Genomic DNA, 27,994 nt, shown 5'->3' with positions numbered 1-27,994 from the left:
AATTATAATGTTTGTTAACACCATTTCAATGAAATATATAGCAATATTTACATTTTCGCCAGTAACCATATTCCAAAACCATACTCATAACTTTAAAACAAATCAGACGAATTTTATTTTACTCGGCACAATAATTGCGATGATTGATTTGGAATTAATCGATACAAAAAAATCAATATGTGTTCTCAGCCAATTTTTCGCAAAAAAACTTTAAAGATTTGAAATTTTCACATAACGTTACATTTTCATCGCGACGTTACACCATGTTAGCGCGACGTCATCAGTTTCGTGCATCTGTGTGCCGAAAAAGGGCGTTGTTCGACAAGAATATCAAATTAAATCATGCATTTATTAAATTTAAATTTGTTGGTTTTGTTCAGATTTAAAAGCCGTTGAATGACAACATATAGAATAGAACTTTTATTTTCCATAGCACTTGGAAGTGATATTTTAAATTTATTGACCTCCATAAAACAGTAACTCTAGTAAAAGGGAATTAAATTTAATGCAAAATCTTACCTGGAGGACATGTTTTAAACAGTATTCAATCATTTACAAATAAATTTTAATCTTTAACAAACAGAATCAAATTTTCAATAAAAAAATAGTAGTGCATACATGATTTCAAATGTCGCCTAAAATATAACAGCATAACAAAAATGGCCTCTCATACGTTATAGAAAGCAATGACCTTGTCTATTACAGAGTTGAAAGATTTCAGTTTTCCCTTCAGTACGGTAAGAAGACCTTCTCTTCCGCCTCTTTGCAGCGCGAATTTCAAATGGTTTGACTGCAAACCATATGCTGCCAGCGTAGAACTTTGACTCTTTGTCAGAATGTTTGAGGTTATTAAGTCAGTAAAACTTCCAATGTTTCTGTTCTTATTTGATAGTTTTTCGTTGTTTGCAATGACGTACTCTGTAGAAAAAACTGCATCGCGGAGTGACTCCTCCATATTTGGTTTGTTCGTTACTAAGTTTTTCAACATTGAAACACCATGTTCAGCATTGTGTGCATTTGAAGATTCAAAATCTGGTGCAAACGACTTAACTAAATCTTGAAGTTTATATGACTGCTGATCGGGATAAACTTTCTTGAACAATTTCACAGTGTCTGAGAAACCGACGACTTTTTTCACTAAATCTATCAGACCATGTCTTGAAAAGCAGGATACTAAAATACGTGCATCGAATTGTGCATTGTGTGCTACAATCAAAGGGGAAGAAAACTTGTTCAGCCACGCAGCAAACTCTACTAGAGCTTGTCTCTCTCCACATGACGAAACTGGGGTCAACTCATAATACATTTGCAGCCCGTGCATCTCTATCCCTGTTAGTTTTTGGATCGTTGGAGGAATAAAACCGTTAGAAGGTTGCACGAATCTATTGAAACTTTCGTCTGAATGGAGAGGAGCTGCAGCTATCTGAATAATACTGCTACTTGTGGCTAAAATGAAAATATTTCATTGCTAATAAATATCGATGTTCTAACAAAACATTGTAATAGTTCACATTTTGAACCGAAGAGATTATTAAATGCGATTTGTTTTACTACATTGCAGGTTCAATATAACTGCATAAGTGAAAATTACTTACAGAATTCCGTAGTCTCCAGATCTGCCACAATGAGTGTAGAATCGGACACTTGAGCAGCCACAGGTTTCAGCTTTCTTGAACTTGATGGTGTTGATGGGATTTCTGCTATTAGTTCCTCTTGTCTCTCGGAGGAAACAGCAAAATCTACACTAGTTTCGTAAGTTGTGCCTTCGTGTAGTTCCGACAACATAAATGAAGACTGTCGATCTTCTTTTAGACGCAGCCGATCTAGTTTTGCCTGCCGTAAACTTTGTCGTGTCTGTTGCCGAGCTCTTTTACGGTCAAGGTATCCTGCTCTCGTGGTTGTCCGTTTTCCAGGTGACAGGCAGCTGGCCTTGTTGACCTTTAAACAATTTAATTATACAAATACATGTATTAAAATTTGCATTTTATAAAACGGATTCAAAATATGGAATCTGTTAGTCTTTTATATACTTATGTTTATTGCAAACGCGTTTGGTATTACCTCTACAATAAAGCCGTGTCCTTCATTCTTCTGGGCTATGGCTGCAGCAATTCGAAATGAAAGGCTATCCGATCCAGAATAGTGTTGAGATTTAGGTGCTTTCTTGGCAATCATCTGATTTAAGTTTTCATTTCCGTTGGAAGAGCCGAGGTTTGAGAGTTTCCCCGCATTTCCCGCATATTTGCTGAATACTTCATATAAGGACTCTTTGAGCATTTCTCCCTGTAAATTTCGGCCAAAGTTAAAACTCTTGTGTCGATAGGTGTCTGGATTTTTAATGTAGCCACACCATGCCTCATTACATCCGCTGTGGTCACCAAAAGCATGGGGGACAGTCGCTAATAAAGTTTGGCGAATTCCTTCCTCATTGCCTTTATTTTGTGCAATGGCGTAACTGAAGCATTTCTTGAAGTAATTTATGTTGGCAATGGATAGGTTTTTGTGGACATCTCTGACCTTGTAGAGAGAGTTGTTAAAATTTCGCAATATGTGACTTTTGTCGCTGCACTTTTTTAGCTGGTCCGATACAGCATTTTTAGCCCTAACAAATGTTGTCGTATCATCGTCCATGATCAGAGTTTTCACATCTAACCCCTTGTCTTTCAGTGATTTTAGGCATTTCACAGTCAGGAAAGGTTCCATACCTTTAGCAGACCCGCTCCAATTTGTTCTACAATGATGGGCTTTTTTGGACGTTTTTTTTACGTTTGTAGAGCTGCGATTTTTACATTTTCGACATGTCTTGCAGGCAACGCCGAAAGAGAGACACTTCTTGGTGTTCTTCCCCAGAACAGTTACATGCCCTGTTACAAATGATGAAGTACAAATTTAAATATTGATTTTAAAATACACTGAGGGAGAGACAGACAGACGGACGGACAGACAGACAAACAGATAGATAGATAGATAGATAGATAGATAAATAGATAGATAGATAGATAGATAGATAGATAGATAGATAGATAGATAGATAGATAGATAGATAGATAGATAGACAGGGGGAGAAAGAAACAGATATAAAGATACGGAAATACAATATGGTTTTGTAAATTATTCATATGTATGGGTACATTTATTTTTCAGTACTGTTTTCTTTAGTTTTTACCTGACAAACTATTGTAACTTCGCCCTGTTCCCCTCTTTTGCCATCCACCGTCGCTAGAGACATCTATGCCGGCACTTGAAGAACTTGGAGCGTCACCACTAATATCATAAAAACATATTCCATTGAAAAAATCAATAATACCAAATTAATAACTTTTTTCGCGAATTTTTTGATGTTGAACTCCTGAAAATCATTTAGGAGGTATAGCAGACATAACATTTAATATGACGTAGTTCTACATCATAGTGTTTTTTTTTTATTTCACCGATTCAAATATTTTATGACATTGACATAAAATGTCTGAAAGAAAATGGAAGCTCTCTCTCTCTCTCTCTCTCTCTCTCTCTCTCTCTCTCTCTCTCTCTCTCTCTCTCTCTCTCTCTCTCTCTGTATATTCATACCTTTCTGAGCACGAAATTTCTGCTTGTATGGCAGAATTACAAGATTTCTCGGCAACGTCCTCAATTATATGGCCTATCTCCCTTTCTCTTTCTTTCAAAGTTTTGTGATGGATCGTGGGAAGATTCAGTTCTGCCAATATATTATTGACCTGTTGATCACCAATTCCAGCGTTTATCATAGCTGTGAAAAATAAGTACATGTTATTCTGATTTTATCAAGAGGTTGACATTCTTTGCAATTCATACAAAGTATATGTAACCATACCCCCCCCCCCCCCCACCCCCCAACCCCCACCCCCCCAAAAAAAATGAATTATGATATTATGAGTTTACGGGAAAAGTGTCCTGATATTAATGAAAAGAATGAATAAAAAAGCAGCAACATTGAGAATTTCAAGAAGTCGGACATAATGTTGCTTATTTTTTTTTAATTTTAGAACCGGTAATCATAACCATTAAGAAGTACATGTATTATACGATTATGACGATATACATTGTATCGAGTAAAAAATATTGATGAAAAAAGAATGGAGAAATAACGCATTGATTACCGACACGCAATCCTTACGAATCGTAGAAATAACCCATGTGGATATCGCTGTTAATTACTTTTTTAAATAGAATTTGATATGTTTATAGATTGAACTTATTATATTTTTCAAATTACACATTCTTTTATATTTTACACACCTGCTGCCATTTTTGTGTTGATGTCAAAGCAACGGGCTGGTCCTTTGCCGCTTGTGCTGTGGCGTTTTCCTGTGGGTACGGAATTCGTAGTGCCGCACTTTTGACATGATACATAAAGAATAGATGCCAATCCGTATTTTTTCTCACCGATGCATGAAATGAGACTTAATGGTTCCTTGCAGAAAATACATTCTTTTAATCCCTCTGCGAGCAATTTCAATTCGACAACTCGCCTTCCTACCTCCCAACTCTCTTCCATGCAGGTTGTTGCAGGTGCATGATCTTCTTCAGTCGTATTTTCATTCGTGGCACTTTTCTTTACAACCAAATTATTGAGACTCACTAGTTTTTTTGTAGAAACGAATCTTCCTTTGAACTTCATTGCAAAAAGGCTTTGACGGTTTGTCAATTATGACGCAATTTTATTAAAAAGATGACGTAATTTTAATATTCCGTTAAAACAATTTAAAATGTAATTATTTTTCAGAAACGGTAGAAACACCAGCATTTTAGTTCAAAGTTACACTTGCATTTTCTATCGTAAATTAAATCATAATTCAGTGCAATATACCGTAATTTATTTTATTTACATTAAAATATATGTTTGTATATATAGCAACTAATATATGTTTCAGTTTAATATACTAAGCCTCTATAATTTTACTAGTTATGTTCGTTATCTACATATAGCTGTACATTGTATACACGGTGCTCTTTTAAAGAATTCTATTGTGACGTCAGCAAACCCGCGAGCTACATTAACCTCCGAGTTTTGAAGTATCCTGACTTCTGCCTTTTAAAGTACTTTTTGAGCAACTTTTAAAAAGTGAAGGACTCCACTCGTATCTTGCGTACAGTCATATATTAGAAAAGTATTGACGGAAATAAACCTAAGATGAAGGACGCGATTGCCATTTATACAACAGATATTTTGGGATGATTTGAGTAAAAGCAAAATATGGCTTTGTCAATGACTGCATGGGCAAGAGAAATTACGGTAAGGGTGCTTTAATTTATCATACGAAATTTAGAAGTCTGAAGAATTTGATAACAGTTATATAAAACCCGCATATTATAATGCTAATGCAAGTAAAATGAATAATGAAAAAACTATCACATAAACTATTTATAGGGTGACAAGACAGGCAGAACAATCAAAACTCTGCCTCTGTGTGCTTACACTGACAGCAAAGGCATAGAACGATTGGCGACATTCTCTGCACTGTCGAATTATGTTATCATAGAGAGGATATATGCCGTTCGACTCGCGTCATCTGGATGTATATTTAATGCAGAACAGAATTTCGTAGAATGCACAGAGTGTGGAAAAATAACTGCGTTAGCAAAGGGTAAGAGTTTTTTGAAAAAATAGAAAAAATACCTAATTTTTTTAAGTACAGTATAAGTATAAAGTTTTTTTTTTAGTTTTTTTAAGAATTAAAGATGGGAGAGCTTATCTTTTTAGAAAAAAATATCATCAACAGAGATTAATTTCACAGTCTTAAGAAAAACTAAAAAGCAGAACTTTATGATTCTTATTAATCATCAGATATTATTGTTTAGAAAAAAGAAAAAAAAAACACTTTGTAAAATTTTTGAAATGAAAATAAAAAAACCCTTTTTTTAGTTTGGGCGATCACGACCCTTTTCGACGTTAGGGCCTTTCATACATGCAGGCCAATGTGTTGTGGATTATCTGCCTACAACATGAAACAGGAGAGGGAAGAACGAGAAAGAATCCGCAACGGTATTATCTACTTATAAATTGTCTGTAAAACATTACGAACAACAAATTTTATGATTAACATGGGTACAAGTATGAATCGAGTCATGCCATTTATGTATCGACGCAATATTCTTAACATTTACTTAATTTATACCATCCCAATCTATGTATGAAATGAAAAGTTGATGTATTATATTTAATTAAGTTCAAATAAATATAATGAAAATATGTATTTCAAAATTTGATTTGCTTTACATGTAGCATTAAACCGACCAGGTTTAACTGTTTTAAGAGTAAACAGAATGTTTTAATTCCTCTCTGTAGAGAGTAGTCTTATTTCATAAAGATAATTATAAGATTAAAACTACCAATAAACTCTTAGTCAAGAAGTATTTTTTTTTTCAGACCAGCTGAGCTATTCTGAACTTGTTGAGAGATATGGCATTGTGCCTCGACAGTAAGCGAGAGACAATTGGTATAACTAATTTGTTGAGGTCAGAGTGTGTTGGGTAAAAGCCCAACCATTTGTTTACAGGTCATAATAAGTTTACCAAGCTATATTATTTATGAGTGATGTACAAACATTAACTAAACTCGGAATATTCTTGATTTTCATTTTTTTTTATCATTGTAGAAGTGGTGATGAGGTTGTTCTTTACAACCCAAATTTACATTGTAATAGATGAAGTAAAATTATTTTGCAGCTGTAATATAATATAAGCTTATGATTTGTAAATAAATTTGTAAATGAAAGCTTGTATGCGATTTTTAAAAACTTATTTATAATTCATACGATTGTCAATTTAGATCAACACATTTTGAAGGGTGATTGCCTGACATCATGAAGTTTGAAAGTTGCATTTTCCGGAACAATGCCGGCAATGGAAGCTAGCAATGTCATTTTTTTCTTTAAAAAATTAACCAATACATTTTTAATGAGTCAACATTTATATTCGCAATTGAGGAAAATGTTAATAAGATGTAATAAGCATCAGTGATCAAGAGTTTTCAAGTCATTTGGACGTTCACCAAGCACGTGTGTAATTCTGATTTAAAAATTGATCAGCCATATTTTAACGGTGGAAAGGACGGGAGTGTCATAGCATTTAGTTGTTACACATTGTCTATTACAGTAAAATATAAGTGTTAATTGGTGTTAGTTATCAATATTAACAAAAAGCATATCAGTTTGGATTAAATCAAGTACATATTAACATAGCTGGAATATTAACTGGAGGAACTTAATCGCCAAAGCGGGATAAGCCAATACAATCACTTGGGCGATTTCATTTATCTTGAAAAGAGTATATTTCCTGTGTCCTACTACTGTACATTACGTAATTACTTGCCAAGTGTGTATGTTATTGCAAAATGTTTCCTTTTAAACATTCGATCTAAATGATAATTTATATAGCTGTCACATAAGTAATACAACATATTACATGGGTATACAAAAATAGCTTTATCCTTTCCTAATGCACGTACTTTCATATGGTTAAACATGACAAAAATACCTTTGTTTTTTAATCGTTATATAGCAAATGTAATTTATATAAAATCTTTTGCTTTCAGGTTAACATAAAATTATTTTATTTTTGTACATTCCTTTGAATTTATGGAATAATTTAATTTCAAGTGATATATATATATATCTACCTGCACTAGATCAAAGAAAAAGACTTAATTGTTTCTTAAATCTGTAAGTTTTATTTATGACTTTAAGAATAGCAGCAAAACTTAAATTTATTTTATAAAAGATAGCGTATTTGGTACATGCTCCCATTGTATTAATTTGCTTAGTCATGGAAGCTAATTGGAAAGCTATTATAGCGAACGACGCATAAACTTTTAATAGGCTTAACTCCAGAAAAGTTTCAACCTATTGTTTTGACTGATATTTGTCCATTCAGATCGTAGGAGGCAGAGTTCGACACCACGTGACAAGAGAGAGAGAGAGAGAGAGAGAGAGAGAGTTGATGGAGTAAATAATAGATGACACAGATGAGAAAATAATCTAGCAGTAGCTATAAAATGACAAATCGAGGTCTAGTTTATGCTATAATTTATGTTACTTAAGTCTTTGAAGTTTTTTGAAATTTCTTTTACCGGGAAGAACGATATCCTTGTATAGATAATGGGATGAAGTAATGTCAAACATCCAAGATTGCATGAATTTGTCAGAGTCATTTTTACAAGTATTACTGGTAAAATTCTAATCATAGTATGCTGAATATTTTTGGTATTAAACAAAGGTAGTTATTTAACGTTATATAAAATACTTTCGTCATGATTTCTTAATGTGAAACCTTCTTAACCTATGAATGAATGTGTCCGATATTGTTTTATAATTTTATTAAGCTCTCGAGCTCGCTAATGTTGCTTTTCCGTTTTAGTATTTAGTATATATCAATGTATAACTGATCATCTGTTTGCATTTTAAAATATTTAAAACCCGTATTCTCGGATTCCAGGCAACTTGGTTGGTTAGTTACGTCATCTCTATACATGTACATGTATGAAGACACTGTTGTCGACGACCAAAGGAATTATAACAACCTCTCTTTAAATTGCTTAGAAGTTGCAACAATATAGGAATACATGTAATATATAGATCTTAATTAATTTGTTTGTCAGTTTATAACTAATGATAATTTCTTCATTAACATCACCTATACTTTACACAACTTTCTCTATCTCTTCTCTTTTTCATTCAAGTCACGAGAGCGGCAGTCTTAACTCTGCCAAACTTAGAACAGATTGGACAACGGTCTGACAAAACATTACGTTAAAACTTTTCTGGAGTTAATAAAGCTTAATAAAATCTTCTACATAGTTCACTATTTGTGTATGAATTATTACATTTAACGATCCTCAATCAAGACGGGCTAAACGCTAAATGTATATAAAAGCAAGCAATCAAACATTCTCTTCACTTTAAAAAAACCACTCGTAACCAGAGATGGTATAATAATGGGTGAGGGTGTATTTTGTAAACGATAATACAAAATCTAATGGATAACATCAATTGTAAAATCCGAGAAAGAGAGCACGACGGTGGTGGTGATGGGGTACATGTAGGGTTAGCGTAGAGGGTACATGGGTATAGTTCATGATTTTTCTTGTCCTTTTCTTGCAAGTTCTGAGTCATATTTTTCCATTGTGTTCAGCAGCAGGGACAATCTCTTCTAACATTGCACAATTTAAAGCAATGTTTTTTGAAGTAGGCAGGGTAGAACCTTGGGATAATACAAGATATTTAGAAGATGTAATCCAGCAGATTGTGTTCTCTTAAGGAGGTATGTTGATGCAGTAAAATTAGAACAAGCAATGCGCATGTACATGTATCTACGAAACAGACCAAGCCTATTTTTCTGAACACACTGAAAAAGTTGAGTTTGTACTTCAATGATCAGTTGACAAAAAAGAATCTTAGTGTTGAAAATAGATATATTTATTTGCGACGTCAAGCATTTTTTGGGAGTTGATTTTAATCAACTCTCCTATACAGTTACTCTATCAAACTGAAACACTGCGTTTGGACCTAAGAATAAATCATTATTTTTTTTTTTTTTATTTTTTTTTTGTATTTTTTTTTTGTGAGTGGATATTTTATTGGCTCAACAATTATGGTACATATATTTTTAGAACATAATTCAAAACGTTTCACAATAGAATAAATGATAAATAGCATGGAAACAGATCAATATACGAGTACTTTGGACATGGAGCTAAAATATTAACATGGATCTAAAATATACATGCATCTTAGTTTTTAACATGGTAGAAAGCATTGATTAGCAATCTTCAAACAATCAAGACAATCCATATAATACTGAAAGACTACAGTTTATAAGTTAACTAATATTGGCTGCCATAATTCGTAAAAAATGAGCATTTGATTCTTCGAACAAAGATAATTTTCTTTCGCATGAAGTTTGTTTCTTAGAAAATTTTTAAAAGCAATGAACTCAATTTGTTTGCCAGGAGATTTTGAATGAATTAGATGTATAAAGCATTTTCCAAGTAAAATACAATAATTTAGTGGAACATTTTTTACTTTGTAAATACCAAATATGACATCTTGCATTGTTAAGTGATTGACATTTTCTATATGTTGTTGCCACCAATAAATTAGATCTTTCCAGAAAATTTGTATGCTTTTACATTGGAAATATCTATGATGTTTAATGTCAATTTCATTACAGTTGTCTGTGTTACAGTTCGGACTTGGAATCAATTTCATATTAAAAAGCGACTTGTTGTGTACTATGATTCTGTGTAATATTTTGAGCTGAAAAGATTGTGCGTTAGTTTGTGTGCAACACTGAAAAGGTAAATTAAATATCTTTTTATAATCAGAGACTGGAATTTCTACTTCAAATATTGCTGACCATTTTTGAATACAGAGAGTAATTTCCTTACAACTGTTAATTAAAATCCAATATGCATCTTTACATTTTAATTCACTTAATGGTATAAGTTTTCCTTGAACAGACAAGGAGTGCATTATATTCCCTTCGCTATGGGGAGGATGTGTTTTGTCTTTGACATGTTTTTTCCAGTTATTTGGGATAGAGGAAAGAAGACTGTTGTATTGAAGAAAAGAGGGTTTAAATTTAAATTTTTCGTAAAACTCATCTAAGGTTAAGAAAGAACCATCATTGTTAATAATATCTTTAAAAAACATTATACCATTTTTATACCATTCAGAAAAAAAGATTGATTTATTGTCGATGCATATAAAATTGTTAAACCACAAGCATTCTGTAAAAATGGGTGGGTTTATACTGATTTCATTCATACAATTTCTAAATATTTTCCATGAAGTAATTATATTATAATAAAAGGTAGGTAACTTTGCTGGAAAACTTGGCAGGCTACATCTTGTTAAGAGAAGATCAGTAATTTCTATTTTACTAAAAAAAGCATTTATTAATTTTTTCCATTTTGCATCACTCTCACTAAAAAATCTTTTGATCCAATTTATTTGAAGTGATTTAACTTGAATTTCAAACTTTGGAGCTTTTAGTCCACCATCAGCTAACTTTTGACAGCTAATAGTATATTTTATTTTAGGGATCTCCGAATTCCATATAAATTTATTTATTTCTTTTTGTACTACATTAATTATGTTTTCTGGTATTGGAATGACAGAGGCTAGGAATACAAGTTTTGACAATGCTAATGTTTTCACAATTAAAATTTTCCCTAAAAGTGATAGATTACGCATTTTCCAGAGATTAAGGGTTACTTTTAAATCCTCTAATTTGGTTTTTAAATTTTTGTCGACAGCGTTATTTTCATTTTCACTATTGAACCAAACACCTAAGGAGAAAAATTCCCCTCTGGACCATTTTACTGGCAGAGTGCCTGGTTTATAATTTCTTTTTGATCCTATCCAGATTGCTTCTGTTTTATTCAAATTTATTTTTAGTCCAGATAATTTATAAAACCTTTGCATAATGTTGAGAACTTCATAACCTGACTCTTCATCACTAAGAAAACAAGTTGTATCATCAGCAAGTTGACTGATTTTAAATTCAGTTTCACCTATTTTGATACCTCTTATGTTTTTATTTTGTCTTATTGCTATTGCTAAAATTTCTACACATAATACGAATAAGTATGGTGATAGAGGGCAGCCTTGTCTTACTCCTCTACTTAAATTGAAAAAATTTGAGGTGTATCCATCATTAATTATACAGCTAGAAATATCAGTATATAAAATTTTGACCCATGACTTAAAACTATTTCCAAACCCAAATATACTAAGAACTTTTTCTAAGTAATACCACTCAACTGTATCAAAAACTTTTTCAAAGTCATTATTGCTGACAAGACTTTGCTCTTGAAAATAATCGATAAATTCGATGTAATGTACGCTGAAGTATTTTTTCAATGAAACTTTATGAATACCTTAAAAATAGTCAGATTTTAAATAGTACGAACAATTTAGATATTTTTTGCAGTCGTATGTATTCCTACGCCAGAGTTCAATATAGTCTCGTTCAACCATCGGCTGTCTCCATAAATCCCCGACAAGCAGAGAGTCAGTCTATATTTAGAGGTTGCTTCATCAAGCTATCACGCGACCTGGTGTTTGCAGAGAGTATCCCTTGCTTGTTGGAGATTAACGGAGACATTTGAGCATCTGGTTGAACGAGACTAGAGTTCATTATTGCATGGATCAATTTTTGAAATATTTCGATTACCGATACATAGTTTGATGAATCAGTTCTATATTTAAATATTACACAACATGATTATAAAGAGTTTTCTCAAAATTCTTGTCAGAAAAGTCCAAAATTCATGTTAAAAAAGTGTGCGTAATTCAAACATATTTTATAAACTACTTGCCGAGCAAAATAACATGTGCTTGATTTTGAAATATATAATAATCAATAAAATCAACTTCCGTCAGTACTTCAGTACTTTGTTTTATTTCCTGATGGCAAATAACACAACTTCTCCAGAAGAAATTATGGAAGGTGTTGGTTAGCGAAGTCGGCAATCATTCAGTTGATATGCTAGGATCAATAGGATAATTGGTATATCTTGGATGGGTGATTTGCGGTGTCAGTTATGAAAGAAAGTTTATGACACATTTAGGGATTATTCTAGACTTCCACTTGCTTTTGAGTCTAATTAGAGAGTTCGGGGAGTCATTTGAACTAAATTTTCGATTATTGGGGTTCTTGTGTCCTTTATTGTATCATGCATTATTTCTGTGAATTAATATTTGTTGATTTCAATAAATGATTTATTGATGTTTTTATTGTTGTTTATTTAAAAGTTGGCTGTTTTTATTGTTGTTTATTTAAAAGGTCACTTTTTTATTGTTGTTGATATACTTAGCTGGTGATGTCTTGCATGCAGATGGTTTTATTAAAAAAAAGTTTATTTAGAGTGTTCTACGTAAGATACACTCGATTCGTAAGTGAGATCTCAAGATAAGTCACCAGATTAGTTTAACTTGTCACATTCGTGGTTTGTTTGCTGAAGGGAAGTGAAGTGACAAATCACCATAATATATAAGTGGTGCTCTTGAAGCGCTTGAGTTTTACTCAAGATACACTAGAACCAGGAGTGCGTCGTCGACTTTGTGCACCAGTGACTCTTTATTCAGAACTTGTCAACACCCTCTTTGGTGTCTATAATACACTCGATAAATTATTCAACTATAACTTACAGTGGACAGAAATTCCTTTTTATAAATTTTTGTGTTATGAAGTAAAAAAAAATTAAAGCGAATGATATATCTCTAAAAGGGATTAACTGTTTGATGTTCCAATCTAATATTAAGTAAACTAGGCGAAAAGATGGTGGTTTCCTATTTATGTTTAAGACGCCTAATTGAACTGACTGATACATTGTGGGGCTGGAACTAAATAAAATTGTCAAATGTATGTAACACATATGATGAATATTTGAAATAAACATCACTTCACACACAAGCCCATCACAGATGAGCAAAATAATGTTTAAGGTACTTCATAGATCTCCATCCTTACAGGATAGTACTCGGACTTATGTGGAAAAGTGGTATTTTTAATTTTTTTTCTTTGTTTTAGTTTGCTTATCAGTTGTTCGGTTTTTGGATAAGCCCCCCCCCCCCCCCCCCCCACGTTACGTGTCTGATGATAACCATAAAAACCTGAATTATTTCAATTACACGTCTTTTCTCGTTGATTTTGATGATCCTAATCGGTATCCATACAGCATATTGTTTGTAAATCAACAAAAAACAATGCGGGGGTGTTAAGGAAGCATATGGGCAAATTAGCGTCTTATTTTGACTGTTATTATTCAAAATCGAGAAATTAAATAACTATTTTGAATAAGATCAAAAACTTGGTATTGTCCTTTAAAATAGATGTCAGTGCAATAAAATCGGGTAGTACTTTACTGCCACATTGGTGCATTATCACGTGACAACTATAAATATCCTACTTACATTCCTTAGCATAAAATGAGATAGATCAAAACTACCCCGCGGGTTCCAAAATAAAATAAACATACCAAGTGAAGGCAAAGCATCTCATTTTAATCAAAATGCTGGTAAAATTCTATGTTCTTCTTAATTATTTATTCATTCAGCTCTCGTAAAACCTTCCCAACTTTTATAGTTTGCACGGAAAACGGTATGTTGCATCAAAACAACACACAACATGGGATTCAAGCAGCATTTTTCAATTTAAGCATTGATCAAACTAACGATATGTATAAAATTTCAAGTTCAATATATATACGGGATAGTGTTGTTCTAGCCGAATTTTTTATCGTAAACAACGACAGAGGAAAGCCCGGCCGAGAAATAAAAGTAAATTTACATACCTTTTAGTGAATGATTGATAAAACTAACATCTCTCCCAGTATTCTTATGTTCAATTCTCAATAAATCACACCCCAATACTTTATTAGAGTTCTTAGATTAGTTATATTTTGAATATGTTTACAATGCTTTCCGGTCAAATTCACACGACATTCAACTTTTAGTCATGACGTCATCAATGTGTAAATCTACGTAATACAAACTAATTTCTGAAAAAAAAATTGTCTTCAGTATTTTTTATTTGTCTTTGGTCTACGTTTTGTTTGCTTAGATATTTAAATATGTACATAATAACTAAGAATTGTGATTTCACGGAATAACATGTAACTCAGATTCCATATGCTTCTTTAACACCCCCGCTAAATGCATGTTGCGTTTTAAAAGTGTACAGTTTTCTTGGTCAGTGCCTTTAATACAGTATGACCTTCTGCAGCATACGTATAATTTGTCACGATTATCTCTGAACCATTTGGAACCTGTTCCTGCATTTTTCTTTAAACACATTCTTCCTCCTGGATGGTAACACCGTAAAATCTATGTTTGCATGGTGATATTGTGAACCACGCGTAAGCCTTTATTTATGACAACTCATTTTTGTTGGCATGAATTCAAATCTTGAATTGTAAACTACGCTTAAACCCTTTTTAAAAATGGAATAACTTGAAGAAGCATGTTGTTTAGAAAAAATATCTTAGAGCTTGGAACATTACTGGAATATATGGGAAGCCATTGGGGATTATGATTAGAGGGCCGGGGTTTAAAATCATGGCAAGGTCAAATTACAATTCCTAACTTGGCCAAGGTTGTAAACATGAACGCCCAAGATTGTATTACAATGGCAATGTACTACATGGCATGGGGATTCCCTATGGCTTTCCATATAAATGTTTTCGGACATGTCATACTGTCTTCTTAAGACAGTCTCTCCAAACCTTTTTCTAAATTACCTGCTAAAATGCTAGTTACTTTTTATTGAGTATTTAAAACAGGTCTTAACTCAAGGAAAGGTGATTACATGATTTTTTTCAAACTATGTTAAATCAGTTTTCCGGCAATTACAGAAAAGTAAAGAAATGATATTGTAAGAAAAAGAACGAATTTCAATTTTTATTATTACTTTGTTACAGTTTATTTACATTTATACGATTTCATAAAATAATCAACAAATGGTGATACATATGCTATTAAAGTATGAGGTCAACTTAGTTAAAGGGGTCCTTGATTTACAAAGATTACCAACTACATGTCAAGCTTTCAGTCTTAAAGAAACCTTTACCCCCCCCCCCCCCAAAAAAAAAAAATAAAAATTAAAAAAACAATAAAGAGGATATAAGCTGATTTGCATTAAGGAAACATCGGGAGCATGAAATATTATCAAATGTTCACTTAAATAGTCTTTCACTTTCATACAGAGGAAAAATGCCTGATGTAAAACAGCATACATGTAGTTTAAATGATGCAACTACCACATACATTTTTAAGGAAAAAAATATGTACAAAGAAAGAAAGGGATTTAAACTGTCACAAAAATTAATGCAAGACGGCAACGAAAAAAACTAAAGAAAATTATGATTTTAGATATAATCTTTAATAGAGATACATTTACATCAACCGATTATTTTCTCCTTTATTTCTTTTATGAAACCCAATTATGATTACATCCCTTTAAAAACGGACAGAAATCTCTATCATCAAGAACATAAAAATATCTTTTCCCCAATAGGTTGTTCAAAATCAGAAAGTTTAATATTAATATACATGGTTTTGTGCATAATAATTTCCGATCAATTGTGCAACACTTGACTCATATCCTGACAACTGTCTTTGATTGAAAATGTTATTTAATACAAAAAACCCTAAGTGGCCGGAAAGCTGGTTGGAGTCAAATTTCATTTATATAACAACAGTTTCGGGATGATTTAAGTCTAAGCAAATAATGGCTTTTCCTACGACTGACTGGTCTGTAGTTATTGCGGTAAGAATATTTTTATTAATTATATGAAATTTAGAAGTCTTAAGAATTTGATAACAGTTATATAAAACCCGCATATTATGATGAAAATGCAAGTAATTTGAATAATGAAAAAACTATAATAAAATTATTTACAGGATAACAAGACAAGCAGAACAATTAAAACTCTGTCTCCGAGTGCTTACACTGACAGCAAAGGCATAGAACGATTGGCGACATTCTCCGCACTGTCGAATAATGTTATCATAGAGAAGATATTTGCCGTCCGACTCGCGTCATCTGGATGTATATTCAATGCTGAAGAGAATTTCGTAGAATGCACAGAGTGTGGAAAAAAAAACTACATTGGCCAAAGGTAAAAGTTTTTTTTCAAAACAAAAGAAGATTTTCAGAATTATCGATGAAAGAGCTTATCTTTTTAGAATAATTGTCATAAACAGAGGTTAATTTTATATTGTAAAAAAGTAAAACTTGATGAATCTTGATGATCATGAGATGGCATTGTTTAGACAAAAGAAAAACACTTTGTTTCATTTTAAAAAAAAATAATAAAAAACGTTGTTTACTATTTTTAGTTTGGGCGATCACGACCATCTCCGACGAAAGGACTTTTCATACATGCAGGCCAATGTGTTGTGGTTTATTGGCTTACATAATGAAACAGGAGAATGAAGAACGAGAAGGAATCTGCAACGGTATTTTCGTCCATATCAATTGTTTGTAAAGCTTTAGGAAAAACAAATTTTTTGATATACATGGGCACATGTGTGAATTGTGAACATTGAAATTGAAATAGTAAAGATTTACTTAAATTTTATCATCCAAATCTAAGTATGAAGTTGTTAATTTTAAAAATGATGAAAATATGTCTTTCGGAAAGATGATTTTATTTTATATGTTGCATAAAACCGACCAGATTAAACTGTTGAAATGTTCAATTCCGCTTTTATAACAGAAGTCTGATTTCATACATGGAATAAATATATTTGATTAAAACTAACAATCACTATTTTGTCAAAAAGTGTAATTAGGGCTTTTCGACTTTCGGTCGAAAAGACCTATTGTTATTCTTCTGTTTCTTATTATTATTCTTATGCTCGACAGTATTTCCGTCAGCGATTTTTTGAAAACGCAAAAGAATTTTGAAACAATTATACAATAGTCTTAAAGCATCTCTAAGTGACACGCGTATGTAAGGTTTTGGACTTCCGGTTCCGGCACATCCGGTTTTGACAAGGAAAATACTAAAAATTCATTGATGCACAATATCTTTATTATTTTTATAGTTAGAGCATTCAAGTTTAAGAATTAGATGTATCTTGTCATGATGTACAAAATCATAAGCGTAGCCATTTCTCTATCTCTTACCGTTTTTGAGATATTATGGTTCAAACTTGAGATAAGGGGGGATGAAACAGAAATATATTTTTAAAAAACCTTAGGAATTTTATAAGATGCCGAGGCATTGTTCAAATAGAAGTATTCAAGATATATACCAAGTTTGAATAAAATATATTGAGTACTTCCGGTTTTATGAGCCTATGAAAAATTGTCTATGGGAGTTTCAATGTTAAACTAAAATCACGCGTCGTTCGTTTTCTCAAAAAGTTTACAAGTTAACATTACAATATTTTAGATGTATAATAATACACACAATGCGCAGACCGGAAAAGTTTTTGGGTACACAATTTAAAAAAAATAGGGATCTGCAAGGGCCAACGTACAAAACAGCCCTTTAGCTGTAACTTTTTTATTTCTCTTTTGATTTTAAAAATCTTTTCAGTTTATTGTTCAAAATGAAGAGTTTAATCTTAAAATTATGGTCCGAGGGGCCACTTTTTGAGTCCTTATAGGGGTTAGGAAGGCCCAAAGATCATCATTTGTTTATATTTCAAAATGTTTTTTAGTAAGAGTTATCTCGCTTTGCTGTAAGAATGTAGAGAATAAATACTATAGGCATACCAAGTTTTGTGTCCGTGGAATGCATACTTCCTTCGATATGATTTTTTGAAAATATTCCTTTGGAAATTAGAAGTGTAGCTATCTGTTTAATTCTGGAGTTATCTTTCTTTTCACATTGCACTACTCGTAAGTTCCTATCTAAGCAACTGGGGATACCAAGGCGTTTAGAACACTTGGAAATAAATTAAAGAATAATTTTTTTTTTTAAACATTTAATTAAAAAGGGACAATGGGGTTATCGAAAAGCCCTTACTTTTTGTTGGAGACAAAAACAGGTCTAGTTATATCTGTTTTTCTTTCAGAACGGTCAAACTATGCTGAACTTGTTCAGATATATGGCATTGTACTTCGAGAGTAAGCGAGAAGCATATTCAAAAGAGAACATATATATACAAATAGACCTATTTTGTTTGACAATGCCAGACACAAATATATGATGTAATATATGTCGTTAGTTTTAAATCTAATTGTGATTTGCGTAGTGTTTATGTACTTGAAATTAAAACATATTTACAACTTTCCTGTTGATCAATTTTTAATTACATCTCACGCACGCACGCACACAAACGTTTTAAATTTATCGTAGCTGAAAGTTCAGGTTAGCTACTCTGGATACCCTTTGACAGGTGTCTGTCTGTTTGTCTGTCTGTTTTCTTTGTGTCCGTCTTTCTTCAAGGGGAATAATAATAAGGTAACAATGAAATAAGAGGCGGGTGTTTTTTTTTAAATCGTTTTTAGAACAAACTAGCTCGTAATAGATGAACATTAACATTAGTTTCCTGATATATAGTAAAAGTAATTGGGGGGTCAGTAAGAGGCTCTAAAATTTGCCCAAAGTTCATTATAGAAAACAAGAGTTAGATTTTCTTCCGTCAAACAAAAATGCTATGATATGACAATCAAATAGAGAAAAGCTAGTATGAAGAGTTTGAAATTCAATTATGCTTTGACCCCTGTCTGGCATATACCTATTTTTTATACAGAAAAACAATCTAATGACGAAAGAGGAAACTTTTTATTTTGTTGTGTCTTCTTTTAAATTTTATAAGTTGGAGTAGATTTAATTATAGATGAAACAGGAAAATGAAGAACGAGAAGGAATCTGCAGCGGTATTTCCTTCCTTTTAAATTGTTTGTATTTAGTTTTAACTCAAAGTGGGATTTGTGTAGTGTTTATGTACTTGAAATTAAAACATACTTACAACTTTCCTGTTGATCAATTTTTACTTCCATTTCACGTACGCACATTTTAAAATTAATCGGAGCTGAATGTTCAAGTTAGCTACTCTGAATACCGTTTGACATGTGTCTGTTTGTCTGTCTGTTTTCTTTGTGTCCGTCTTTCTTTAAGGGGAAAAATAATAAGGTTACAATGAAATAAGAGTTGGGTGTTTTTTAAAATCGCTTTAAGAACAAAATAGCTTGTAATAGATGAACTTTAACATTAGTTTCCCGATATATAGTAGAAGTAACTTGGGGGGTCAGAAATGGGCTCTAAAATTTGCCCAAAGTGCATTATAGAAACCAAGAGTTAAATTTTCTTCCGTCAAACAAAAATGCTATGATATGACAATCAAATAGAGAAAAGCTAGTATGAAGAGTTTGAAATTCAATTATGCTTTGACCCCTGTCTGGCATATACCTATTTTTTATACAGAAAAACAAGCTAATGACGAAAGAGGAAACTTTTTATTTTGTTGTGTCTTCTTTTAAATTTTATAAGTTGGAGTAGATTTAATTATAGATGAAACAGGAAAATGAAGAACGAGAAGGAATCTGCAGCGGTATTTCCTTCCTGTCCCATCTATTTCTCACAAACATTTTTTGGTATTTTTCCTCAACACCTGTTTTTTATATTAAAATTTACAAGTCCTAAAATTGAATATAAGAAAGGCTAGCTTCCTTTTTAACTGATACAACGATTATATGAAAATTAACAAAATCAAGTTTTAGGTACATCACTACACACACATCCATCACAAATTAGCAAACTTAAGTTATAAGTACTTCGTTACTCTCCAACCTCAAGGATTGGGAAACTGGGAAAGCGGTGTTTTAATTGTTTTTTTGTTTTGCTATCAAGTGTTTTGGTTTTCGGATAAGTCTCCCTCTAAACGTTCCGTGTCTGATGAATTAAGCAATCTATGATTGATAACCACAAAAACCGGAATTATTTCAATTACACGTCTTTTATCGTGGTAATGATAATTCTACTCTGTATCCAAGGAGCTTATTTTTAGAAAAAAATATTAAATGGATGACACGAACAATTACATGTCGCGTTTTGAAAATATACAATTTTCTTAGCCAGTGCCTTTAATGGATCATGCCCCTCTGCAGCAAACGTATAAGTCACGATCTTATCTGAACTATCGGAACCGAAAATGTCTAAATTTCTTGGTTCTTGCTAAAATGATATGTACTTTATATTGAGTATTTTAAACAGGTCATAACTCAATGAAAGGTAATTGTGATATCGTAAATATGATGTTTATTTTCTTATTATTGTAAATCGGTTTTCAGACATTTACATAAAATAAAGAAAATGATTTTGTCAGAAAAAGAACGAATTTTACCTTTAATTATTACTTTGTTACAGTTTATTTATATTAAAACAATTTCACATGATAACCAACAAATGCTGATATACATGCATAGTGTTAAAATATGAGATCATCTTTAAGTTCGTTAATAGCACAGGATGAAACTCATGAAATTTCAGTCAACTGAATGTTAACTGAAAGGTCTGGAAAGGAGACTGAATGGCAGAGCTATGCCATTCAGTCACATTTCAGTAACCTTTTAGTCACATTTTAATTGACTGAATGAACACAGTTTCATCATGTGTAGGGTCGTTGATGTACGAAGATTGTCAACTCCATGTCAAGCTATAAGCTTTTTTTTTTTTAGAAACCTTTGAAAATAAATGAAGAGTATATAAGCTGAAATGCAATAAAGAAACACCGGGAGCTTTAAAAAGTATCAAATGTTTATTCAAAAAGTCTTACACTTATAGACACATAAAAATATCTATTAAAATATGTAAAACTAGATAATTTGTATTGTATCACTGCCGCATACATGTTTATTGAAAAAATATGTATTCAGACGAAGAAAAACATTAAAAATGTCACAAAATTTAACCGAAGACGGCGAAAGCATACTAATGATATAATTGGAATAGGATCTCTAATATTGATATATTTACATCAACTGATTGTTTTCTTCCTTATTTTTAAGAAACTGATTGTGAATGATAACTCTTTACAAACGGACAGAGCTGAAATTTGTATGATCCAGATCTAACCAGTTAATTGATATATCGAATCCTTCAGCAACCTTAAATAAAGTACGAACTGCACAAAATAATCATAATGATGCCAGTACAATATCGTTCGTAGCTAAATAAATCATTCACCTGCTTTTACTATCATTACATGTCAAATAATCAATAATTGGTATGCGTTTTACTAAAATGTGTCTAAATAGCAACATCCTGCCATAGTGGAATACTCCTCGCTTACGGAATACTCCACGCGTACTGCCATACATTAGGAAACTATTCAATAACGGAAATAAGCCAGATAAAGGAAGCGATTTTCATTATATAACAGAAATTTTATGTTGATTTGAGTCAAAGCAAAAAATGGCTTTGTCAATGACTGCATGGGCTAGAGAAATTACGGTAAGAGTGCTTAAATTAATTATCATACGAAATTTAGAAGTCTGAAGAATTTGATAACAGTTATATAAAACCCGCATATTATGATGAAAATACAAGTAAAATGAATAATGAGAAAAAACTCTAACGTAAACTATTTACAGGGTGACAAGACAAAGAGAACAATCAAAACTCTGCCTCCGTGTGCTTACACTGACAGCAAAGGCATAGAACGATTGGCGACATTCTCTGCACTGTCGAATTATGTTGTCATTAAGAGGATATTTGCCGTCCGACTCGCATCCTCTGGATGTATATTCAATGCTGAAGAGAATTTCGTAGAATGCACAGAGTGTGGAAAAATAACAGCATTAGCCAAGGGTAAGAGTTTTTCTAAAAAATAGAAAAAATACATAATTTATTTTTAGAAAAAATGTCATCAACAGAGATTAATTTTACAGTGTTAAAAAGAAATAAAAAGCAGAACTTTATGAATCTTATTGATCATCAGATATTATTGTTTAGAAGAAAAAAAAACACTCTGTAAATTTTTTAAAATGAAAATAAAAAAAAACTTGTTTTAGTTTGGGCGATCACGACCCTCTTCGACGTAAGGGCCTTTCATACACACAAGCCAACGTGTTGTGGGTTTTCTGCCTACAACATGAAACAGGAGAGGGAAGAACGGGAAAGAAATCGCAACGGTATTATTTACTTACAAATTGTCTGTAAAACATTAGAAACAACAAATTTTATGATAAACACGCAATATTCTTAACCTTTACTTAATTTATACCATCCCAATCTATGTATGAAATGAAAAGTTGATGTAATTTTTATTTTAGTTGAAATCAATATAATAAAATTATGTATTTCAAAATTTGATTTGCTTTATATGTTGCATTAAACTGACCAGGTTAAACTGTTTAGGTGTTTAACTGTTTTAATTCCTCTCTGTAGAGAGTAGTCTTATTTCATACAGATAATTATAAAATTAAAACTACCAATAAAGTCTTAGTCAATAAGTTCATTTTTTTTTCAGACCAGCTGAGATATTCTGAACTTGTTGGGAAATATGGCATTGTGCCTCGACAGTAAGCGAGAGACATTTGATATAACTAATTTGTTGGGGTCAGAGTGTGTTGGGTAAAAGCCCAACCATTTGTTTACAGGTCATTATAATTTTACTAAGCTATATTATATATGAGTGATGTACATGTATAAACATAAACAAAACTCGGAATATTCTTGATTTTCAAATTTATTTATACGTTAATCATTGTAGAAGTGGTGATGGGTTGTTCTTTACAATCCAAATTTACATTGTATAGATGTAGTAAAATTGTTTTGTAGCTAAATTGTAAGATAAGCTTATATGAATTGTGAATAAATTTGTGAATGAAAGCTTGTATGAGATTTTTAAAGACTTATTTATCATTCATACGATTGTCACTTTAGATCAACATATTTTGAAGGGTGACATCATGAAGTTTGAAAGTTGCATTTTCCGGAACAATGTTGGCAATGGAAGTTAGCAATGTCAATTTTTTTTTCATAAAAAAATTAACCAATGCATTTTATTGAGTCAACATTTACGTTTGCAATTGATGAAAATGTTAATAAGATGTAAAAAGCATTAGTGATCAAGAGTTTTCAAGTCAATGGGACGTTCACCATGCACGTGTGAAATCCTGATTTAAAAATTGATCAGCCATATTTTAACGGTGGAAAGGGCGGGGGTGTCATAGCATCAAGTTGTTACATATTGTCGAATACAGTATAATGTAAGTGTTAATTGGTGTTAGTTATCAATATTAACAGAAATCATCAGTTTGGATTAAATCAAGTATATATTAACATAGCTGGAATATTTACTGGAGGAACTTAATCGCCAAAGCGGGATAAGCCAACTACAATCACTTGGGGATTTCATTTCTCTTGAAAAGAGTATATTTCGCGTGTCCTACTAATGTACATTACGTAATTACTTGTCAAGTGTGTATGTTATTTCGATAGGTTTTCTCTTAAACATTCGATCTAAAGGATAATGTATATAGCTGTCACACGAGAATACAACAGATAACATGGATATACAAAAACAGCTTTATCCTTTCCTATTGCATGTACTTTCATATGGTTAGAAATGACAAAAATAGCTTTGATTTTGAATCCTGATATAGCAAACATAATTTATATAAAAATCTTTTGCTTTCAAGTTAACTTACAGTTATTTTATGTTTGTACATTGTTTGAATTTATGGAATAATTTAATTTCAAGTGATATACATATCTAAAGATCAAAGAATAAGACTACATTGTTTCTTAAATCTGAAAATTTTATTTATGACTTGATGAATAGCAGCAAAACTGAATTTTTTTATGAAAGATAGCCTAGTTGGTACATGCTTCCATTGAATAATTTTGTTTAGTCATGGAAGCTTTTTGGAAAGCTATTATAGCGAACTTCGTATAAACTTTTAATAGGCCTAACTCCAGAAAAGTTTCAACATAATGCTTTGACTGATATTTGTCCATTCAGATAGTAGGAGGCAGAGTTGAGACACCACACTCATGATAACAGAGAGAGAGAGAGAGAGAGAGAGAGAGAGAGAGAGAGAGAGAGTTGATGGAGTAAATAATAGATGACACAGATGAAAAATTATCTAGCAGTAGTTATAAAGTGACAAATCGAGGTCTAGTTTATCCTATAAACTTATGTAATTTAAGTCTTTGAAGTTTTTTGAAATTTCTTTCACAGGGAAGAACGATATCCATGTATAGATATTGGGATGAAGTAATGTCAAACATGCAAGATTGTATGAATTTTTCAGAGACTGCTTTTCATTACCAGTATTACTGGCAAATTCTAATAAAAGGATGCTGAATCTTCTCGGTATTAGACATAGGTCGTAATTTAACGTTATATAAAATACTTTCGTCATGATTTCTCAATGTGAAACATTCTTTACTTAAGAATGAATTTGTCCGCCATTGTTTTATTATTTCATTAAGCTCACGACTGCGTTAACGTTGCTCTTCCGTTTTAGTATATCTGAATTCATAACTGATCATTTGTTTGCATTTTAAAATATTTAAAACCCGTATTCTCGGATTCCAGGCAATTTGGTTGGTTAGTTACGTCATCTCTATACATGTACATGTATGAAGACACTGTTGTCGACGACCAAAGGAATTATAACAACCTCTCTTTAAATTGCTTAGAAGTTGCAACAATATAGGAATACATGTAATATATAGATCTTAATTAATTTGTTTGTCAGTTTATAACTAATGATAATTTCTTCATTAACATCACCTATACTTTACACAACTTTCTCTATCTCTTCTCTTTTTCATTCAAGTCACGAGAGCGGCAGTCTTAACTCTGCCAAACTTAGAACAGATTGGACAACGGTCTGACAAAACATTACGTTAAAACTTTTCTGGAGTTAATAAAGCTTAATAAAATCTTCTACATAGTTCACTATTTGTGTATGAATTATTACATTTAACGATCCTCAATCAAGACGGGTTAAACGCTAAATGTATATAAAAGCAAGCAATCAAACATTCTCTTCACTTTAAAAAAACCACTCGTAACCAGAGATGGTATAATAATGGGTGAGGGTGTATTTTGTAAACGATAATAAAAATCTAATGGATAACATCAATTGTAAAATCCGAGAAAGAGAGCACGACGGTGGTGGTGATGGGGTACATGTAGGGTTAGCGTAGAGGGTACATGGGTATAGTTCATGATTTTTCTTGTCCTTTTCTTGCAAGTTCTGAGTCATATTTTTCCATTGTGTTCAGCAGCAGGGACAATCTCTTCTAACATTGCACAATTTAAAGCAATGTTTTTTGAAGTAGGCAGGGTAGAACCTTGGGATAATACAAGATATTTAGAAGATGTAATCCAGCAGATTGTGTTCTCTTAAGGAGGTATGTTGATGCAGTAAAATTAGAACAAGCAATGCGCATGTACATGTATCTACGAAACAGACCAAGCCTATTTTTCTGAACACACTGAAAAAGTTGAGTTTGTACTTCAATGATCAGTTGACAAAAAAGAATCTTAGTGTTGAAAATAGATATATTTATTTGCGACGTCAAGCATTTTTTGGGAGTTGATTTTAATCAACTCTCCTATACAGTTACTCTATCAAACTGAAACACTGCGTTTGGACCTAAGAATAAATCATTATTTTTTTTTTTTTTTTTTTTTTGTATTTTTTTTTTGTGAGTGAATATTTTATTGGCTCAACAATTATGGTACATATATTTTTAGAACATAATTCAAAACGTTTCACAATAGAATAAATGATAAATAGCATGGAAACAGATCAATATACGAGTACTTTGGACATGGAGCTAAAATATTAACATGGATCTAAAATATACATGCATCTTAGTTTTTAACATGGTAGAAAGCATTGATCAGCAATCTTCAAACAATCAAGACAATCCATATAATACTGAAAGACTACAGTTTATAAGTTAACTAATATTGGCTGCCATAATTCGTAAAAAATGAGCATTTGATTCTTCGAACAAAGATAATTTTCTTTCGCATGAAGTTTGTTTCTTAGAAAATTTTTAAAAGCAATGAACTCAATTTGTTTGCCAGGAGATTTTGAATGAATTAGATGTATAAAGCATTTTCCAAGTAGAATACAATAATTTAGTGGAACATTTTTTACTTTGTAAATACCAAATATGACATCTTGCATTGTTAAGTGATTGACATTTTCTATATGTTGTTGCCACCAAAAAATTAGATCTTTCCAGAAAATTTGTATGCTTTTACATTGGAAATATCTATGATGTTTAATGTCAATTTCATTACAGTTGTCTGTGTTACAGTTCGGACTTGGAATCAATTTCATATTAAAAAGCGACTTGTTGTGTACTATGATTCTGTGTAATATTTTGAGCTGAAAAGATTGTGCGTTAGTTTGTGTGCAACACTGAAAAGGTAAATTAAATATCTTTTTATAATCAGAGACTGGAATTTCTACTTCAAATATTTCTGACCATTTTTGAATACAGAGAGTAATTTCCTTACAACTGTTAATTAAAATCCAATATGCATCTTTACATTTTAATTCACTTAATGGTATAAGTTTTCCTTGAACAGACAAGGAGTGCATTATATTCCCTTCGCTATGGGGAGGATGTGTTTTGTCTTTGACATGTTTTTTCCAGTTATTTGGGATAGAGGAAAGAAGACTGTTGTATTGAGAAAAGAGGGTTTAAATTTAAATTTTTCGTAAAACTCATCTAAGGTTAAGAAAGAACCATCATTGTTAATAATATCTTTAAAAAACATTATACCATTTTTATACCATTCAGAAAAAAAGATTGATTTATTGTCGATGCATATAAAATTGTTAAACCACAAGCATTCTGTAAAAATGGGTGGGTTTATACTGATTTCATTCATACAATTTCTAAATATTTTCCATGAAGTAATTATATTATAATAAAAGGTAGGTAACTTTGCTGGAAAACTTGGCAGGCTACATCTTGTTAAGAGAAGATCAGTAATTTCTATTTTACTAAAAAAAGCATTTATTAATTTTTTCCATTTTGCATCACTCTCACTAAAAAATCTTTTGATCCAATTTATTTGAAGTGATTTAACTTGAATTTCAAACTTTGGAGCTTTTAGTCCACCATCAGCTAACTTTTGACAGCTAATAGTATATTTTATTTTAGGGATCTCCGAATTCCATATAAATTTATTTATTTCTTTTTGTACTACATTAATTATGTTTTCTGGTATTGGAATGACAGAGGCTAGGAATACAAGTTTTGACAATGCTAATGTTTTCACAATTAAAATTTTCCCTAAAAGTGATAGATTACGCATTTTCCAGAGATTAAGGGTTACTTTTAAATCCTCTAATTTGGTTTTTAAATTTTTGTCGACAGCGTTATTTTCATTTTCACTATTGAACCAAACACCTAAGGAGAAAAATTCCCCTCTGGACCATTTTACTGGCAGAGTGCCTGGTTTATAATTTCTTTTTGATCCTATCCAGATTGCTTCTGTTTTATTCAAATTTATTTTTAGTCCAGATA

At 31.8% G+C, this 27,994-nt stretch overlaps 3 protein-coding genes across 3 annotated transcripts; 2 read left to right on the top strand and 1 right to left on the bottom strand.

Moving 5' to 3' along the window:
* Positions 1-13: 13 nt before the first annotated feature.
* Positions 14-5,013, bottom strand: LOC128182968 (uncharacterized). The gene is made up of 6 exons (XM_052851748.1): positions 4,258-5,013; positions 3,568-3,748; positions 3,167-3,264; positions 2,062-2,864; positions 1,596-1,938; positions 14-1,446 (listed from the first exon to the last, which is right to left on the bottom strand). The coding sequence occupies exons 1-6, from the start codon at positions 4,637-4,639 to the stop codon at positions 668-670; spliced, it is 2,586 nt and encodes an 861-aa protein (XP_052707708.1). The 5' UTR covers positions 4,640-5,013; the 3' UTR covers positions 14-667.
* Positions 5,014-5,215: 202 nt separating this feature from the next.
* On the top strand, positions 5,216-6,656 carry LOC128185457 (uncharacterized). The gene is made up of 4 exons (XM_052855048.1): positions 5,216-5,254; positions 5,390-5,606; positions 5,885-6,004; positions 6,389-6,656. The coding sequence occupies exons 1-4, from the start codon at positions 5,216-5,218 to the stop codon at positions 6,442-6,444; spliced, it is 432 nt and encodes a 143-aa protein (XP_052711008.1). The 3' UTR covers positions 6,445-6,656.
* A 15,239-nt stretch (positions 6,657-21,895) lies between these two features.
* LOC128185456 (uncharacterized) lies at positions 21,896-23,129 on the top strand. The gene is made up of 4 exons (XM_052855047.1): positions 21,896-21,934; positions 22,075-22,291; positions 22,495-22,614; positions 22,953-23,129. The coding sequence occupies exons 1-4, from the start codon at positions 21,896-21,898 to the stop codon at positions 23,006-23,008; spliced, it is 432 nt and encodes a 143-aa protein (XP_052711007.1). The 3' UTR covers positions 23,009-23,129.
* The last annotated feature ends 4,865 nt before the right edge of the window (positions 23,130-27,994 follow it).

This window comes from Crassostrea angulata, chromosome 5, assembly GCF_025612915.1.
Source record: "Crassostrea angulata isolate pt1a10 chromosome 5, ASM2561291v2, whole genome shotgun sequence".
NCBI lineage: Eukaryota > Metazoa > Mollusca > Bivalvia > Ostreida > Ostreidae > Magallana > Magallana angulata.
This window is presented reverse-complemented; position numbering and strand designations above follow the sequence as displayed.

Bases quoted from the DNA above. Each gene is read 5' to 3' on its own strand.
- LOC128182968 (XM_052851748.1), bottom strand. From the start codon at position 4,639: ATGAAGTTCAAAGGAAGATTCGTTTCTACAAAAAAACTAGTGAGTCTC. The intron at 3,749-4,257 runs GTGTGTAAAATA...TATTTTTCACAG, and splicing joins CAACACAAAAATGGCAGCAG to CTATGATAAACGCTGGAATT. The intron at 1,447-1,595 runs GTAAGTAATTTT...TTTTCATTTTAG, and splicing joins TCTGGAGACTACGGAATTCT to CCACAAGTAGCAGTATTATT.
- LOC128185457 (XM_052855048.1), top strand. From the start codon at position 5,216: ATGGCTTTGTCAATGACTGCATGGGCAAGAGAAATTACG. The intron at 5,255-5,389 runs GTAAGGGTGCTT...AACTATTTATAG, and splicing joins CATGGGCAAGAGAAATTACG to GGTGACAAGACAGGCAGAAC. The intron at 6,005-6,388 runs GTATTATCTACT...TTTTTTTTTCAG, and splicing joins ACGAGAAAGAATCCGCAACG to ACCAGCTGAGCTATTCTGAA.
- LOC128185456 (XM_052855047.1), top strand. From the start codon at position 21,896: ATGGCTTTGTCAATGACTGCATGGGCTAGAGAAATTACG. The intron at 22,292-22,494 runs GTAAGAGTTTTT...AACTTGTTTTAG, and splicing joins AATAACAGCATTAGCCAAGG to TTTGGGCGATCACGACCCTC. The intron at 22,615-22,952 runs GTATTATTTACT...TTTTTTTTTCAG, and splicing joins ACGGGAAAGAAATCGCAACG to ACCAGCTGAGATATTCTGAA.